Source organism: Emydura macquarii, unplaced genomic scaffold (genome assembly GCF_026122565.2).
Source record: "Emydura macquarii macquarii isolate MOO-44397 ecotype Brisbane River unplaced genomic scaffold, CSIRO-AGI_Emac_v2 contig_499, whole genome shotgun sequence".
In the NCBI taxonomy this organism is placed as follows: Eukaryota; Metazoa; Chordata; order Testudines; family Chelidae; genus Emydura; species Emydura macquarii.
Window position 1 is genome coordinate 12,729,348 of NW_027130636.1, and position 18,492 is coordinate 12,747,839.

The 18,492-nt window shown below is 42.4% G+C and overlaps 1 protein-coding gene across 2 annotated transcripts in view; it reads left to right on the forward strand.

Annotated features, from left to right (window-relative positions):
• The first annotated feature begins 9,349 nt into the window (after positions 1-9,349).
• The window catches only part of PXYLP1 (2-phosphoxylose phosphatase 1), a 74,736-nt gene continuing 65,593 nt past the window's right edge, over positions 9,350-18,492 (forward strand). The window contains exon 1 of one of the 2 annotated variants that reach the window (XM_067538959.1): positions 9,350-9,377. In XM_067538959.1, the coding sequence (XP_067395060.1) occupies positions 9,362-9,377 (16 nt within the window). In that variant the 5' untranslated portion in view covers positions 9,350-9,361. Of the gene's footprint in view, positions 9,378-13,554; positions 13,623-18,492 lie in introns of those variants that run through there. The other variant, XM_067538958.1, reaches the window with a different exon arrangement.

Consider the following 18,492-nt stretch of genomic DNA (forward strand, 5'->3'; position numbering starts at 1 on the left):
TCCCTTTGCCACTCTGTCTATTCCCTGCCTTGTCTCTGCCAACACCCATCACCAGCCCCCCTCTACTGCATTCACTCCTCTAAGGTTCTGATATGCTTTACGCTTCCTGCTAGTTAATGGCTCTGTTCTGTAACCCTTCCTCCCGGGCACTCTGTCATAATGAGCACTATTCGCTAGGAGCAGGTTGCAGAACAGGTCCTAAAGAAAGATACATTCCCAAGCCTGCATATCACTGAATACAATTAAGGCACTAAGCTAAATTTAAAGTGTTGGGGTTGATATCTGTTTAGACACACAGTACATTAATATTCTATGTAGAATGACCTGGGATGAGAGCAGCTGCAGTGTATGTTAATGTTGCAGATTCTGCAGAGGCAGGCAGCATGTGTTGGACAGAGATCCTGATTGGTTCACAAATATCCCTCAGCAGATGTTGATTTAAGAAGGAATTATGAGACATTTGGAGGGGAGAGTCTCACAATGGTATGCATCTTCACTTAAGGTATGACACAGCTCTAGGTTTTACACCTTACATTCTAGTCACAGAAATGGGGAACAAAGCAGCTTTGGTGTCACAACTATTAAGTCATAGTGTTTCCCCAAGGAAGCAAGCAACAATAGTTTATGATTTGTGGTGGAGGAAATACGTATATGTTTATTTCCTTTATGAGGTGAAACAGCAGATTATAATGCTAAAGGATCTGCCTTGCAAATGTATTTGGAGCTGCCTGCTCTAACATACCAATATTACCAAGAAGTTAAAACAGACTTCAGTAACTTGTATTGTCTATGGGTTAGTTTTCTTTCTATAGTAGATCTTGGAGAATGATCTATGAATGTGTTAATTTGAGGTCTTCGGAGTCTCCATCTACTATTTCTAAGGTGCTTATTACCTTTTGATTTAAGTGGCCATAGAGAGACTGATGCATGGAACATAGATACACTTGTTAAATTTTGTCCGTAATTTTAATGGTGAGGCCAAGGATTTTAAAGTTCTCTCCATACCCTCTTATACCCAGAGGTGGTCCCTCCATGACAGGACTGAGGCATAGCCACAGAAAGAGCAGTAAGAGAGATGGCAATCCACTGCCCATACGGTATGTGTTCATTAAGTATGGGACCTCAGTGTTCACTGTTTTCAAGCTGGCACTTCTTGTGAGCACTAAATGCATTAGAAAAATGTAAACATAAAATATTTCAAATTCAGAGTTTCTTGGGCAGATCCTCAGCCTTCGATTCAACTGAGCAGTAAGAAAACATCCCTAACAGAGCATCTGGGGACTCCTCTGGCACAGCAGAATCTATGCCTTGTTTAAAGCTAGCACTGGTGACCTTATGCCACGGTATCCTATCACACCCACTGTGGAGGGGCACATCAGGGACAGGAGAAGCTGCCACTCTGCATACCACTGCACACTTCCTTGGCAACATGGCTCCTGCACATGGGTCTGAATTTACCTAAAAACACTGCTTATGACAGGAGCATCATGAACTGAAAACCCTCCCTTCCAACTGGAAAAACCCCTTAATTACCATGTAAATACTGCAGCAATATGTTCAGGCCACCAGCAGTTGCCTAGGAAGCCAATTGCTGTTTCCAGGGGGATTGTTTAAAATTCCAATTCAGATTCTAGTCAGATTCTAGGGGTAGAACTCCTGAAGAGTAGGTAGCTTTGAGTTTCTCCCTCCCCAGCTCATCTGGGCTAACAGAAAGCAGCTGTGCCAGACAGAGCAGGTGGCCCCTGTTACCCTTATAACCAATTAAGGTTATATAAATAGCTTTTCTCAGCAGCAAGACAAGAGGAACTGCCTAGACAATATGGGACTTGGAGGGCAGCTTTGTACACACACCGGACATAGCCAGTCCAAGCTGATTATTTTTTGCCTTTGCTTGTTCTGGGTTGCCTGTGTCACTTCAGACAGTGAATCACTCAAAACCCAAAATACAAGTCATAGCAAAAAGCATTTCAATAGTACCAAAAAAAACCTTTGCAATCTGAGTTATTCAGTGGGGCTAACCCCAGTCCTGCTAACAAGCTCCAAGTTAACAAATTAACCCTGCCTGTAAAATATTGACTAGAGCAAGGATGGGTACATTGACAAGTTTGTCAACTGGCATGAATATTAGTAGCTACTGTAAAATGGAGATGTATGCACCCTCTCCAGAGAGGCTGGGGGGTAACCTTACTTAGCTGGCTTGACCACTCCGAAGAGTCTGAATGGGTGTGGTAGACCATCTGGTTACCCTCCCTTAAGAGCCTGCCTGCTACTTTACAATGTCATTGGTGATTTAAGGCTGTAAACTGAAGGGCAGGCAGCATAAGGAGGGAGCAATAGTTGCTATTCAAATTGGAGGAGGATGGTCTAAACATTCAGATACAGTAAGCATTCAGATACAGTATTAGGACACCTGAATATGAATCAGCCATGACTACTTATCAGCCTAGTCACCCACCATTACAGCAGATTTTAGAAAAAGGCGATAAAAGCTAGAGAAGAGTGTGAGTGACTTGCTTATGCTATTAAACTAAGTGTACAAAGTTATCCAAATCTGTTAAAATCCTACATTTAAAAGGTAGCATCACTGTGTTAGGAATTGCAAGTGAGATGTGAGAAAAAACGTAAGTCACCGGTCCTTGCAACAAATGGTAAACATTGCTTCTTCGTGATTTACTTTTTTGAAGGGATTTATACTAAGTGCCATGTTCCAGTGGCATTGAGCAAAGGGATATCTATTGATAATATACTGTACTAGGCCTAGTGTAAACATGGCCATGCTGAAGGGGGGTTGGCTACAAAGAACACTGTTTAATCTCTGCAAAGCAGTAGCAGATGTCAGGGCTATGCAGGTTGATTTTCCCACTCAAGAAATCAGTAATATGGAGTATTTTCTTGTACTATCAAATTACATTATTCACCAATCCTTAAACCATGTCACAAATAGCACACAGGCAAATCCCTTTTCTGGAAAACACAGCTCAAAATCCAATGCCTGGCTCTCAGGGAGTAGGGTTGCCAACAGACTGGTATTATAAGGGTCATTCATTATTTAACTTTAAAAAATTGCCCATCCTGACTAGATTAATACAGGATGCGTTTTAGTCTGTTTTGCTGCCAGAGCAGAATCTGGGCCACTCTGGCAACATTACATCCCAGTTGAAATTCAGGATAAGAGGGGTCCCTATTCTGATTTAGAATTCTGATGGCCAGGCCAAATGTGTGTGATGTTGCAACCCCTAAAATCTGGCCCCACTGGCCCTCCATCATGCTGACAGGCATAGCCAGGCCAACACCACTCAAGTTTGCTGATTGGGACAATTGGGCCAAATTTTAGGGGTATTGCGACCTGGCCCCTGCAATCACAACACCACTCAAATTTGGCCTTACCATTCTTCCATCATACACATCCTGTACTTTCAGAAAACGTTGATAGCCGTACCAGGGAGCAATTGAACCCCAGAAATTTAGAGCTATTAAGGTAGAGATCAACCTCTCCTGCTGCTCACCCATAACGAAACGATCACAAAACAATACATTTCTTCAAAAACGAACTCACTTGCACACTAAGAAAAAACACTTGTAAGACTGTTACAGCACCACCCGGTGAGTCCCACCAAAATACTAAAGGTAAGTTGCCCTTCTGTGTAGCTGGAATAATGTCTACACTGATGTCAAATGCGGGAGGTGCTACACTTGGAACACAGACTAAAGCTTGCAGTCTCTAGCAAACATTGACTACCAAAGAGGATGTAATTAGAGTATTTTGATACATTTGAGTATTGTGGTGACAAGTACATTTGTTTGCCAGAAATGTTCTCATTTTCATGTGGGTAAAAAGATACTTTTTGCTTCTCTTGGAAGAGAAACCATTGTTCCTTTTAGAAGATGCTGGAATTAAGAAATCTGATGTTTCAACTGAACAGGTTACTAGTTTGCTAGCAGGCACATTTATACCCCAGAAAGGGAAAACTGTTCACAGATAGCACTCTTCTGCATTCACTAGAGAATACACAAAGGCAGATTTTTACATAAGAAAGAAAGTTATTGGTATGTACAGCTGGATGGCATCCTCTTTTTAATACCCTATCGCAGTGACCCCCTTCTCGTAACAAAAACTGCTGTGTGACCCCAGGAGGGGGGACTGAAGCCTGAGTCTGAGCCCCAATGCCCTTGGTTGGGGGGCCAAAGCCGAAGCCAGAGGGCTTCAGTCCAGGCAGTGGAGCTCAGGTTCCAGCTTCAGCAAGTCTAATGCCAGCCCTGGCGACCCCATTAAAACAGGGTCCCAACCCACAGTTTGAGAACCGCTGCCCTATGGCAACAATAGAGCTTTCATCCCAATGGTAATCTACAAAAATCAACTTGTGAAATGCTCCAGAAAAAGAATGGAACAGTTGGTAATATTCTTGGAGTGTAGGTACTGTAATTACTGATTACTTGATTATTGCTTCAGCTGATGAATCTAAGCATGAGAACATTATCATGAAGTTAATGCCAAGAGCAAGAGATAGAAACATCACATTTAACGGGAACAAGATGCAATACAAAAAGCTTTGAGGGTAAATGTTGTGATTCTCAAATAAGTTAAGCAAAGGTCAGAGTCTAAATACCATAAACGTAGAAATAACAGACATCAGAGACTGAAGTAACAAACTAATAGGAAACTTGAAGAGATGCTGAAATTCAATGGTATGCTTATACAGATGCGAGTGATTGGCTTCACTGATTGAACAGTGGCATAGCTACTAATTTAATGTCATGAAAGATTTTGCAAAGACTCCAGATGGACTAATATCAGTAGGTAATAATATACATATCCCAGGAGGAACTAGCAGTGTAATGTTAGAATATGTGCATGAGTCATTAGAGTGTCCAGAGGAATAAAACCAGGGCTACCCCACTCAGGCATTGGCCTTATATGTCACGTGCAGAGCCCCAGCCTAATTTTTTTGGGTCCAGTAAAAACTTGTAACATGGGCCCCCTCCCACAATCCCTCATCCCATACATACAAACTTATGAGCCGTGAAAAATGTTTGAATTCTGAAATTACTGTTACGTATTCTACATTTCTGAAAAATGCCCCCCTTTGCTATTTTTGTTTAACATAACACCCAGTCTGAGAGTCCTACAAGTTTGCTGACTATTTTGTAACTTTTTGGTCATTATAAAGGTATTATATCCTGTCAATATCTTGATTTTTTTATTCTAAAGGACCAGTGTGACTGCACACATTTTATAATTAGGCCAATTAACTTTAAAACTTTATTTCTCTGGCCTTTTTCATTGCAAAATCATGAATTAGCCCCCCAAAATCAATTTCTCTCGCAAGTTCACACTCAATGGACAAGATAGCTAGGTGGCTTAACCGTTCTTGCCCCATTGCAGAATGCCTGCAGTTTTTGATGACTTTTAGCTTGCTGAAACTTCTTTCAGCTTCTGCCACAAAAAAATCCGTAGAGCTATGCACACTTCACTGAAAATTAGTTGCAGTTGTTTTTTGTAAATCTCATTTAATAAGATAAGTGGGGGTAGTTCATATTCTTTTCCAAAAGCAGACTTGTAGATTTTTTTCAGGTGCAACATTTCACAAGGAAAATTCTCAGAAAGATCTGTAGGATACTTGTGAAGTAGACGTTTAGAAGCTTCTTCCAGTTCCCCAGGCTCTAGTGTCACATATTTTAGGACTGAATGGAATGTCAAACAAATGTTATTGGTTGCTTTGAACCTGTGCTCTAATTCGCAGATGACATTGTCCAAAGTTGCATCAAAAACATTCCTTCTGAATAAAGACTCTGGTTCATTTTCAGAGACGGTAGAACATGATTCCTCAGGCTCAAATGTCTCATCGTGAACTTTTTTTTCATTTCATTCCTCTCTTCTTTGGCAATTGTGCCAAAATTCCTATGTCGTCTGCCACAAGACATGCTTCCTGTAGAATTTTGGGCCACTGATCTCTAAGGTGTTTTATTTCTTCAATAATATCAGCAATGAGAGCTACCTCTGATTCAAGAGAGATTCCTCTAGCTTGTAAAATCTTGTTTCTGTCCTCAGTACTTGAAAGAACTCTGTACCAGAAGCTAGCCATCAAAAGGCATAAAAATGAGCTGAAGTACCTTTTCAGTGCTTCTACTTGTGATTGAGCTTCATGTGTCAAGTTTAATTCAAGAGCACATTCCAGGGCTTCCAGAATACCTGGAAGATGCTTTGTGAGTGGATGGAGAGCATCAGCACACGCACTCCAGCGTGTGTCTGACAAAGAATGGAGTGAACGGTGTATCCTATCTGTTATAATCTTCCACCTCATTGGGCTAGCACTGAAAAACACACAAAGTTGCTGAACATAACCAAAAAATGTTAATGTTTCAGTACAGGCTGCAGCAGCATTAACACCTACAAGGTTTAGTGAATGGGAACCACAAAGAGAATACACTGCAAGTGCATTTTTGTACATAATGCAGGCCTGAACACCTTTTATTTTCCCTGATATATTAGAGCCATTATCAAATCCTTAACCTCTACAGTCATCCAGAAGAATGTTATGACGCTTCAAGTTGCCAATTAGCATTTCAGCTATCTGTTCTCCTTTTTTAAAATCAAAGTTGATAAACTCAATAAACTTTTCTTTAATGTTAAATGTACCACTTTCTTTGTTGTTAACTACAAATCACAATATCAACACATGTTGTTCATGGTGAAAGGCATCAGGAGTAGCATCACATATGATACAATAATAAATGGCCTTTTCTCTCTCTGCAAGGATGGCCTTCTGCACACTCTTACCACATAATTCAATAAACTCACTCTGACTCGCCCATGAGAGATAATGAGCTTGTCTTTTCGTTGTTCTGCCCTCTGTTTGCTTCTGTTTGACTTTAGCCAAATGGTCATGATTGATGCTGTCATAGTGAGCTATAATCTCAAGAGTTCCTAGAAAGTTACCACTGTGTGGGTCACCTATCAGATTATTATTTCCTTGGAATGCTAAACCTCATGAAGCAAGAAATAAAGTAGCATCCAACAATCTTTCCAATATTTCTTTCCACCTTGTACCTTCTGTTAATATTTGTTTTTGAATCTGACTGTCCACTCCACGTCCACCTGACAGTGACTGCTGTAATTGCTTCCACTGGCAGTAGCAAGTTTTCTGTTCTATGCTCTTTTCGTGTTCAGGAAGTTTAGTATATAATTTAAGCCATTTGTTCACAGTTGGTGAATACTCTTCATTTTTTTCCAGCATACTGTATTGTTTAACCCTCCCTTCAGGAAACAGCCAACATGGAAAACAATACAGTGCTGGTAGCACTCTAAACAAGCCAGTCTCTTGGTATCTTTTCTCTTTTGTTGGAAGTCTTACATTTGAGAAGAAATTCAAGAAAATTATGCCCATCAACATCTTTTGGCATGGACTTTGCTAGTTTATACATTTCTTCAAAAGTCAGGACACCAGATAGAACAATTTTTTGACGAATAGAATCTGTTATGTTTTCAGGCCACAAGCCTGGATCTTTGAAAAGGCAAGATTCAGATTGTGTAGCACTACTCTTTCCTGCTTCTTGTAAATCTTCTGAATGTGGTGGTGCTAATGGTGATACTACCTGGACAATAAATACAGGGAAATAAGTTTCTATAAATATCCTCAGGTATGATCTACAATTTAGCCTCAATTTTTTTCCTTATGGTAATGGGGGTTGCAGCCTGGGATGGATCCCTGTAAAGTGTACCCTACTCCCCCCCATGTGGGGACCCTGGTCACATGACATTCAGAATATTCTAGAAACATGCAGACTTTGTATAAAACATGAACAAAGCAACCCAAAAAAACCCCATGGAAGGCCACATTAAATTCCAAGTATGCTGTGGCAAGAAGCAGCACAGAATTTTGATTTCAAAGGAAATTATTTTTAACTGATTGTTGGCTGTTCCTTTAAATACTGGGAATCAGTGATGAGGCAGCCCAGATTGTAATTATGAAGCTTAAAGCGGTGTTCACTAAGAATGGGATACCATCAGAAATAGTTAGTGATTTTTTTTCTAGAAGAGAGATTAAAGACTTAGTAGAGCATTGGGGAATATGTCAGAAATGCAAGCCCAGGATATCTACAATCAAACAGTGTAACAGAAAGAGTGATTAGGTAGTTAAAACTATTATTTTAAAAAGGAGGACTAGAGCCTCAGTTCTCTGTTCAATTTAAGAAATAGCCCTGGGACTGGTATGTTATATTCTTCTGCTCAGTTGCTAATTGGTATTTCACACAGAAATAGGTTGGCATGTACCTTGAATGTGCACAGCTTAAGATAAAAGTGGTTGAATCCCTCTTTCAGCTTAATCTTAACTATGGAACAGCAAGTTCTGACTCTCTGCCTTATGAAGCAGTCTGTTTTCAGGTTTTTGTGTGTTAGTTTGAATTTTCAGACATAAAATAATGTTATATTACAACCTCCTAGCAAAATAATGTTTTTATTTAACTTTTCTGTTTTCAATGATAACATGAGGGAAATGTTACCAGTGTGGCCACTTACTGTTTGTCAGGATCCTAATAAGGACAGCCAGGACTAAGAGTCTGAGCAGGGTCAAACTTGAGGCTAGGAGTAACAGAGGAGTTCATATTCAGGTTTGGAGGCAAAGCCCAAATCAAGCTAAGCACATACATGGCCATAGCAGCTACAAGAGAGCCATGCTGTCACCTGAACTCTTCTTAGCCTCCCCAGCAGCCACCTCTTGTGTTTATATAGGGCAAAAAGCCAATCAGGAGCCATGAGACTGCTGCCTGTCAAACCCCTTGAGGCAGGATTTTCCATAGCCTGTGTCCACAGTGGGTTATGGGTAGTGGAGCATAAGCAGTCCACAGGGTGGCAGCCTGGAGCAACCAGCTACCTGGTAGCTCTGTAAGCCTGGGTCCTAGACCTGTGGGGGCCTTACTGTGTTTCCTCAAGGGTAGGAGCAGAATCCAAGTCTTACCAGACTGGTACTCCGGAATATGGCATCTGCTGGAGAAACAGGAGCTACCTAAAAAGAAATCTGGCACACACCATCTATAATACTTCTGAAGAGGAGAAAAGACAACCACAGGACACTGCAGATCCTAATAGGATGAATGAAGATAATGATGGCCTGAAATGAAAGGTAATGATGAACCAGCTACATCAACATTAAGAGGGTGGAATGTTTGTTTTCTAGGAATAAACAGAATCTGTTCTGTATTAAAATTGGTAAAGACCAGATTCCCATAGCAGTTAAGTATTACTAACTGCTGACTCTTTGATGTGATTTCAGGATAGAACAGCATGGCCACACACAGGCTGAAGCAAACTGAAGACTGCTAAGAGTATAAACAATGGGACTGAGTTTAACGTCTGCATTTCATGTATTTTAAAAAAGGTGTATAGAACATAAAAGCTCAGGGGGAAATGTAATAGATTGTGGTATGTTTAGGAGGAAAAAAAACTTCCTGTTTGTGGGTTTGAGTCAGAGCAGTCGCATGCTTCAGAGTTTCACTTGCTTCTCAGTAAAGCTCCAGTTTGTTTATCTGCTGTGTTCTTTGCAGCATTCAGAAGTGCCTAGACCCCATGTATTCCTAACACTTGTACATAAGAGGATCATGAACACATATTCTTTCCTATCCAGGAAGGTGAGGCAGTCTGTAGGTAAGGTGACAATCTTCTAATGGATAACATTTGAATTTACAATGACTCTTACAATGTCCTTTGTAAATAAATAGGCTGGAATTGTATAATGCACCATATATGGCAAGAGACTTTACCTCTGACTTTATCCTAAGAAATCAATTGCTACTGAAATTCAGATACACACGAGAGCCCAGATCCTCAAAGTTATTTAGGCACCTAATTCCCATTCATTTCAGTAACCACAGAACTACAGAGTTATTCTCATTCTCTCTCTGCAGTACAGTGACTGTCCCACTGTGGACAAATACTTAAACAATAATTGGGCCAAAGAGAGAGAGAGAGAGAGAGAGAGATTGTAGTTGAGTGGTTAGGGCACACAGCTGGGAGGTGGGAGACCCAGGGCCCAGTCTCCTGCTCCAATCACTCCTTCATTTATCCACAGTGGAACAGCATCAACAAGAGAGCTTGTGGGAGTCCACATCAGAATATCCTTTAGCTCAGCTCAGCTCAGCTCTGAGCTAAAAGTGGTCCCAAAACTAGGATTAGGCACCTAAATGCAATATTTATGTGCCTAAATCTGGGGTTTAGGTGCCTCAGTATCTTTGAGGAAATGGGCCAATTTGCCCTGCCTCACTGAGGTGGTGGTATGAGAACAGTAAAAAGCTAGGCTGTTCTAATAGTTTAAGACTGAGTCCTTAAAGAATTATCTTCTTCCTGAGAAACAAAGTGCTTGAAGTGTTACCCAGAGGCTGTCTCTTGGGTGAATGAAGTCTCACAGTGAGGTTGATGAGACTTCTTATAGTAATTGGGGTAGATAAAGGCTAATGATAGTCTTGTTTAAATAAAATATATTTATTAAGTTTATTCTTAATAATTCTTTATTCTTGTCCAAAGTACTTTTTCCTTCTGGTTTGGGGGTATATAATTTAATTCTTTATAATCCCGAGTTTCTTTTTTTGACATAAATACATCTAAATATATGTCTTACTATTTTTTCCCTCATCTTGTATCTGCTGTTTATATCCCTTAAAAAAAATCTCCATAAAATATCAAAAAAGAGACACCCTTGATCCTGGAAACCAGGCACAAACAAAACAGGGCTACTTGGTGGTAGTATACTTTATTCTTAATTAAAAAACATACCTTATCTTAATTTGGCTAGCTTTTGGGTTGGCAGAAGCCAGATCTGACAGTCTGAAGTTTGTACCAAGCAGTATCTTGAAATCTAGTTTGAAACTATTTCCACTCTTCCTCCAGAGGGAGTAGGCTGTGGTAATAGCCTTCCTCCAGAGGGAGTAGGCTGTCAGGTAATACCTGACACCATATAATTTCTGATTTGCAGGTCTGCCTATCTAACCTTGGACAGAAGTCAGATAGGGAAATATCAGAGTATTTTAGACTCATAGACTTTGAGGTCAGAAGGGACCATTGTAATCATCAAGTCTCACCTCCTGCACATTGCAGGCCACAGAACCTCAATCCATCCACTCCTGTAATAGACCTCTAACTTCTGGCTGAGTTACTGAAGTCCTCATCTCTTGATTTAAAAACTTCAAGTTACAGAGAATCCACCATTTACTCTAGTTCAAACCAGCAAGTGATCCATGCTGCAGATAAAAATGAAAAACCCCCCAGATTGTGCCAATCTGACATGGGGGAAAATTTCTTCCTGACCCCAAATATCAATTAGACTGTGAGCATATCAGTGAGAATCACCAGCCAGACACCTGCAAAAGAATTCACTATAGTAACTCAGCCCGCCCTCCCCATCTAGTGTCCTGATATTTGTCTCGGATGGGCCACAATGCCATTGTAGGCAATTTCATACTATCCTCTCCAGTTTGACCCAATGCATAATGCCTTTCCTCAGCAAGGATCTAGATGCAGTTAATGGGTCTGTTGACAGGTTTTGTTTCTACACGCACAGTAGTAAGAATCTGCTGAAGTATATGTTACTGCACAAAAACCTTTGGTGATTTATAATGGTTGAAGTTCACCCTTATGCAAGGATACCCAGTGCTGTTGCTAGCAGAATAGTTTCTCTGTGCAACGAAGAGTATTTCTTCTACTCCTACAAAGACCTATAGAATCATAGGGACATTAGAGAAATGACCGGGAAAAGGGCCGGAGGATCTGCAAGTATGTAGATCCAGTTGAATGAAAACTCACTAGATGTGATAAAATAGGACTGTGGCCACTATTCCAGTCTGTAAACTGGAGTAGTCATTTGCTGTAGTCCACATGCTCTGGATTCAGAGTGAGAGAGTGGAGTTTGCCTCTCCACATACTATGATATGGTGTAAGTAATCTGGTGGCTTTAACTCCAAGAAAATTACAAATTCTTTTGGGCGTACAGACAAATGTGTCACTCTCCACAGCAAAAGGATTCTGCGAAGGAAATTAAATCCTTTTCATTAGTTAGAGAACAGATTGGGAGTTCCTGAATTCCAAATCCTTTGTGAATTGTATTTAATTCTGGGCCCAGATGGGGCTGTAACTCGCCTTGAAAGCACTTACTACCATGCCTCTATCAATGAGACAAGTCATAGCAGTTTGATTGTTTTTGGTAATATTTGCAGGATTGGGTCCCAGAGTTAATGCTACAGACCTGAATGTATTGTGTTTGTTTTTTCTTTTGATAGTCAACAGCTGGTGTGCAATCCCTGTTATATACCATGTATCTGTTAAATTTGATTTCTGTCACTAAGCAGAACTATTACACTTTGAAATGCAGGTTATATACCAAACTATGAGTCAAAGAAGGGAGTAGGCTTTTCACTAGGAATATACAAATCTGTAAAATTTAGTTTAATAGTTCCAGAGAACAAAAACAAACAAAAACCAGGTTTATTCAAAAGAACAGACTTTAGGAGCAAATGTGGAGCTATGATGATGTGGAACAATCTTCTATTATGGAAAAAGACTGGTTTAATAGTTGTGAGTTATACATTATCAATATCTCCAAATAGTTCATTGAGTTATGAAATTATTTCATTTGATATAAAAGAGTCCAAATCAATTTTAGCTTTTAGCTTTTACTTGAAATCTGTATTTCTTAAAGGGGCAATCCTGCACAGACATGCCAAATCTCAACAGTAGATCTCAGGAAGGCAAATGTGATGTGATGACAGAGTTTACCAGTATTTTTGTACATGGTGATCAACTACAGGTGTGTTTTTGTTTTTTTTATACAGGGAATTAATCGCCATACACAAAAATCTTGGGAGCAATAGGAAGAAGTTAGAACATTACATTGGTCAGCAGATATGTATTCAAAGTATTATTAAACCTAGCTCTAGCTTTTGATCCTCACCAATTGTTAGTCAAGGAAAAACAGAGAAGTATCAGACACTGGTCAAGTCACAAGCACCAGTGAGCTCAGGCTGTGGGGTGCCCAGGGCCCAGCACGCTGCAGGATCAATCCCGAGCGGGGTCTCTGGCTGACACTATAACATAAAGAATAATCATCCCCTTTGTGCAGACGGGAAACTGAGGCACAGACGGTGTGTGTGTGTGACTTGCTCAGGGTCATTCGGGGAGTCAGTGGCCGCGCTGGGAGTACAGCCCAGTCCTAAACCCGGCTGGGCTCCCCTTAGCCCCGCACGCTGAGCAGGCGAGGCCCAGGCGGAGAGGAGCTGGGCGGCCTGGCCGGGATCCGGTGGGTCGGAATCGGCGCGATGGAAAGGAACCCGGGTTGTGAGCAGCGCGGCCGAGCCGGAGGAGTCACCGCGCCGCTCCCCGCTCGGGTGAGGAGGGAGCCTAAGCTGCAGCCTCCCCGTTGAGGCGACAGATGGCGCTGGCGGCCGCCACGCTGGGCCCCAGGGAGCCCCGCGTGCGCGAGCGGGGCAGGACGGAGGCGGCGCTCGGCAGAACTTGACCCGCTCCGCGGAGTCCGACTTGGGGCCGTCGCTCGGCGGCAGCAGGAGGCGGACGGTTGCGGCGCCAGCCCCGGGCCGGGAGGAGGCGCTCAGCGGAGCAGGCGGCAGCCGCTGGGGAGGTAGGAGCCGCCACCCCTTCCCCCGCGACGGGCTCCCTCCCCGGGCGCCCGGCTCTGGGCAGCCCCTTTCCCGTCGGCATCCCCGCTCCCGCAACCCCTTCCTCCGCTCCGGGTCTCCGGAGCCAGCTCCGCGCTCCCCCTTGCACTGCCGGACTCCCCCGGGCGCCCCCGACGCTGGGCGCCCCCGGTTCCCCGCTGCCGGTAGCGCCGCCGCTGCCAGCGGGTACCGGGCTCCGCGCGGACTCTTCCCCCCCGAAAACCCCGCACCCGCTCCGGACGCTCTCTGCTGCCGCCGGGCTTGCCCGCTCCCCGGAGCGGGGGCTGCTTTGTCTGGGGAGCAGCCGGCCGGGCGGCGAACTACAGTCCGCGGCGTGTGTGAGCCAAGCGCCGGGCCGGGACTCCGCGCCCGTCCCGGATCCTGGCCGGCAGAGAGCAGCCCGGGGCGGGACGAGTGCGGGGCGGGGCGGCCCTGCCCTGCCCTCCTCCTTCCGGGGCAGTGTCACTCACTCCCCCCATTGCTGGGCAGCTCGCCCGGCGCCAGCGTGGGACATCCACGTAGCCCGCTCCCATTCGGGGCCGTCGGGAGCTGAGTCTCCAGTAGCCTGGATGGGGGGAGCTCCTAGGGCAGGGGAGGGGCTCGGTGCCGAGCGGAGTTGGACCCCGAGGGGTTGCCATGATACCACTAGTTAATAATCATGGTGCAGTGACTCTCCGGAGACATCCTCAGCCCTTCCCCAGCACAAAAAGAAATTATTTAGCTGCCAAAGAGGGTGTTTGCAGCCCCAAAGTTATCCTGCTGTAACCACCTCCTTCTCCAAATACAACCAACATGTCCCCGCTCCCAACAAAACCCCTGCCTTTTCGCAGTGAAGGCACTGCCTTAGGGTGTGACAGCCCGTGGACATTCATTGGCCTCCTCTTCACTAGGGAAAAGGTTTATTCTTATCTTGCCAATGCCATGTGGAAGACGAGTCAAGCTTTCACCCCTGCTAGTAGATGAAGTAGTTATCTCAACCTGCCAACACATGTAAAAACTACAAAGTGCCTTCTTGCTAGGATTTCCCTTTTTGTTACCCTGTTAGTTAACAAAACACATCCTTTTTTCTTTCTCTTTATTGTGGACTAGCCAATGAAATTTAGGCCCCTAAATTACTAAGGAGATGTCTATACAATGATTCTCTCTGTCCAGGTGGACAGTCTTGGACTTGGGCTTCTGCTAGTCCTCTAAAAATAGCAATAAAGACAGCATTTTGCAGTTGTGTCTGGGTGTAGAGCTCAGTCCAGAGCAACAACTTCAGAACTCTGTCTATGCAGCTATTTTTAGAGTGCCACAAGTCCCACTGAGCTGGTGTCTCTCAGCCCGGGCTGGGAGGCTTGCTTCTGTGGACTGTGTAGACATACCTTAGTCATTTTTGAAAATTTTACCTACAGGTTTTGTCTTCATGGGAAAGTTCGTCAGTATAATCTAAGATGTGACTTGACACTAGTATGGTTATCCTGGTCTGACCTCCCTTTGTGGACACTAATTCTGGGATAAGAATGGCTTTTTTCAGTTTAGTTTGTTATTTGAGGAGGGATTTAAAGTAAACTGAAAAAAGCTACTCTTACCACAGTAAAGGCTTCCATACAAAGAGGAGTACCTAGTAAAACTTTTCCTCATAGACAGTTCCTTAGGTGGTTTTGAAAAATTTACCCTAAATTTGCTGATTGGGAGTGAAGCTCCTAAACACCGAAATTGGATTTAGGAGCCTAAGTCACCTAGGTGACTGAACATTTTATCCATAGCTTGTCACTTGCCAATCTGAATGGTCTATTGGTGGCAGCACCCCAGCCAACTAACTTTTCAAAAAAGACTAAATAGTAGTAAAAATAGAATCATAATGGCAAAGGCTAGACAGAATTGTGTCTCCTCTGCCCCCCAGCTGTCTTGACACCTGATTTGTCTTCTTCTCTCACAAGTGTCTTTGTACTTTCTTCTATTCCATCCTTCACTGATGGAATGTGCTTCCTGAACTGATCTGTAAGGGGGCTCAACTCTTCTTTAAATTCTTCCTCAAGACCTGCTTGTGCCATAATGTCTCTAAGAAATTAACCAGTCAATGGCTAGCTGGACACTTAGCCCTCAATCCTGGAAATATTAATTTTATGCATGTGAGTACAGTAGTCCCATTGACTTCAGTGAAACTACTTGTATGGAAGATTAAGTGTGTGGATGTTTGCAGGACTGAGGAATTAGACAACAACTCTGAGGTTGAGATTGTATTGTCTTGTTCATGTGGTCAGTTCCTATAACATCACAGGTGGTACCAGAATATATATGCTGATAATTAGATTTGTGCCTGCGCTGGTACACTTCATAACACTAACCTTGCAAAACAGTTGTGTTGACTACTCTTGTAATGTCTTAGGGCAGGTCTAAAGTGGGAACTTACATTGGCATAGCTGCGTCTCTCAAGATGTGAAAAATCCACCCCTGAGACATCACAATGCTGTAGACAGTGCTGTGTAGACAGAAGAAGTCTTCTGTCTACCTAGCCACCACCCCTTGGGGAGGTGGATTACCTGTGCCAACGGAGAACCCTTCCTGTTGGCATAGGTAAAGTGGGTACTGAAGCGCTGCAGCATTTTAAATCTAGACATACCCCTAGTCATGCATGATATGTTTTCAAGTGATGTAGTGTCAGTTGTCAATTTCTAAAAATGATTCAATGTTTGTGAAGTTCACTGCCTTTAATGTATTTAAAGAAAGTCCATTTCTTTCAATGTACCTGAACTTCATCCTAATTTTTTTTGTCTATTTATTCTCAGATAATTCTTAATACTTACAAATCTCTGAAAGTAATTCAAAACCATTTTGATTTTTATTGTATTTTCCTTGAAATTTCTTGAGTTGTGCATACACTAGCTCCTTTATAGAACGTATCAGTCATACAGAATTTTTGCCTCGTAATTTTAGTAAAATGTTAGTTCCTTTAAAAAGTGGGGGAAAAGAAAGGATTAAAAGAAATGTTCATAACGATGCCTGTCGGAAGACTGAACTCTTAGGCTGATCACTTTATGTAAGTGCTGGGACAACAAAATGACCCGGGGGATAACCTTGTTACTGCCAGTTAAGGGACAAGCAACTGTTTTGATATACATATTCTTAAAAGGTGAAGTTTTGTGCTATTGTCCTTTATGGGTGGGGAAAAAATCTGTGGAGCAAGTGGATCTAGCATTGAGTAACTGCATGAACTGTCACACATCATGGTATGCAGTAGTTATTGAGCCAGCATTACAATAATAATGGGATGCTAGACTAACACATTTTGGCAGCAAGCAGTTGTAATACTGATGTCCCGTTTTGACATCCGTGGAAGGAAGATTAGAACAAACAGAATTGGTAGTGGGAGGGTGTGAGAGGGATGAAAAGGAAAAGCTGCTTAATTTTAATCTCTTCTCAAAAGGTGACTAAAAGTAGCACAGAGGGATAAATCATATTAACCTTATCTGAGTGGTTTTTAATTGTAGTCATTTAAACATTTGGTGTAAACTCAGCATTAGTTAAACACTACTTTAATTTTTAAACAGTCAATATATATGTAGGTACAGCTCCTTGTCTCCTGGAGAGTTTCTGCTAGAGCATAACTGGGTTCTGTGTGGAAACCTAAAAGCAGAAAATTGCTTTGATGCAGTGATTTTAATATTGTCCATAATTCTTTAAATACATTCCTGCCTTCTGATTTTGTTTTTCTTTCTATAAAAGTAGGTGACCAATTGGTGTAACATTTTAAGCCCTTTGAATTTTCTCTGCAGTTCTTTTCTGGTTTCTCTTCATACATTTTTAATAAGTGGTCTTTGAAATTGGGCTCTGGCTGAAATTTTTCCAGGGCAAACTGACCTTTCATTGTTGACTTTTTTCTTTCTTTCTTGTTTATTTAAAAAAAAAAAAAAAAAGATTGTCCATCTGCACAAAACTTGGAGCAGGTGGATGCTCTGAGAAGATATCGTGCAGTGGCTAGGCTTTTTAAATTGGAGTTAGGCTTGTTTTTTAGCAGCTGTTTATATTATTATTGAAATCTTACATAGAGAGCAAGCAGATCTGATGGATGAAGGCCGGACGCACACAGTCTTTCCTCTCAGGAGCTACTTTTCCTTCCACTTTGTCGTATGGTAGAGAAGGGTTTCCTGTGAAGTTGTTGACACACAAGGGTTTTCTGCACAGCTACTGATGGTCAAAATCTTTTGCATCAACTGCTGCACTTCTGCCTCAACCCCAACTCTCTCCCTGCTCCCCAATTTCCTACCCTGATTTAAGTGTTACAAAAATCTAGAAAATGAATACACAAAAACCTTTGTTTGGAAGCAATTATGGTTGCTACACTCAGAACATACCTAACACTAAATCACAAAAGCAAAGAAATGAAAAGTCAAGCCACCTAATATCATATATCCGCCACTCCTCGCCCACAGGTGCACACCTTACCACAAACACTGTACACCATAGATGAGGCACTGGAAACTTAGTTCTGCCACCAGGGCAATACGTTGCAACACTCCCTTTAATTAGTCTTCTGCAAACATTCAAACTAGCCTTTCCCAGCATAATCTACCATTACATCAAACATCTGCAATTGCTAGTGTTGGAGAGATGGGGAATCTGATAAAGGAGTTTATGAAGAAAGGGTGTGGAAGGAAAAAAATGGATGGGCCTCTTGTAGGTAATACTGGAGGGTGTTTGGAAACTAGGGTATGAGAAAAATGGCACGGTGCCCTACTGAATGGTTTTGAACACATTTAGTTAGCAAGTATAGACACTGCTAGATTGTATTCAAAACTCTCCTTAAAGACTCTGAAGTATCTGTTTAAAAGAAAAACCTTAATACCTCCA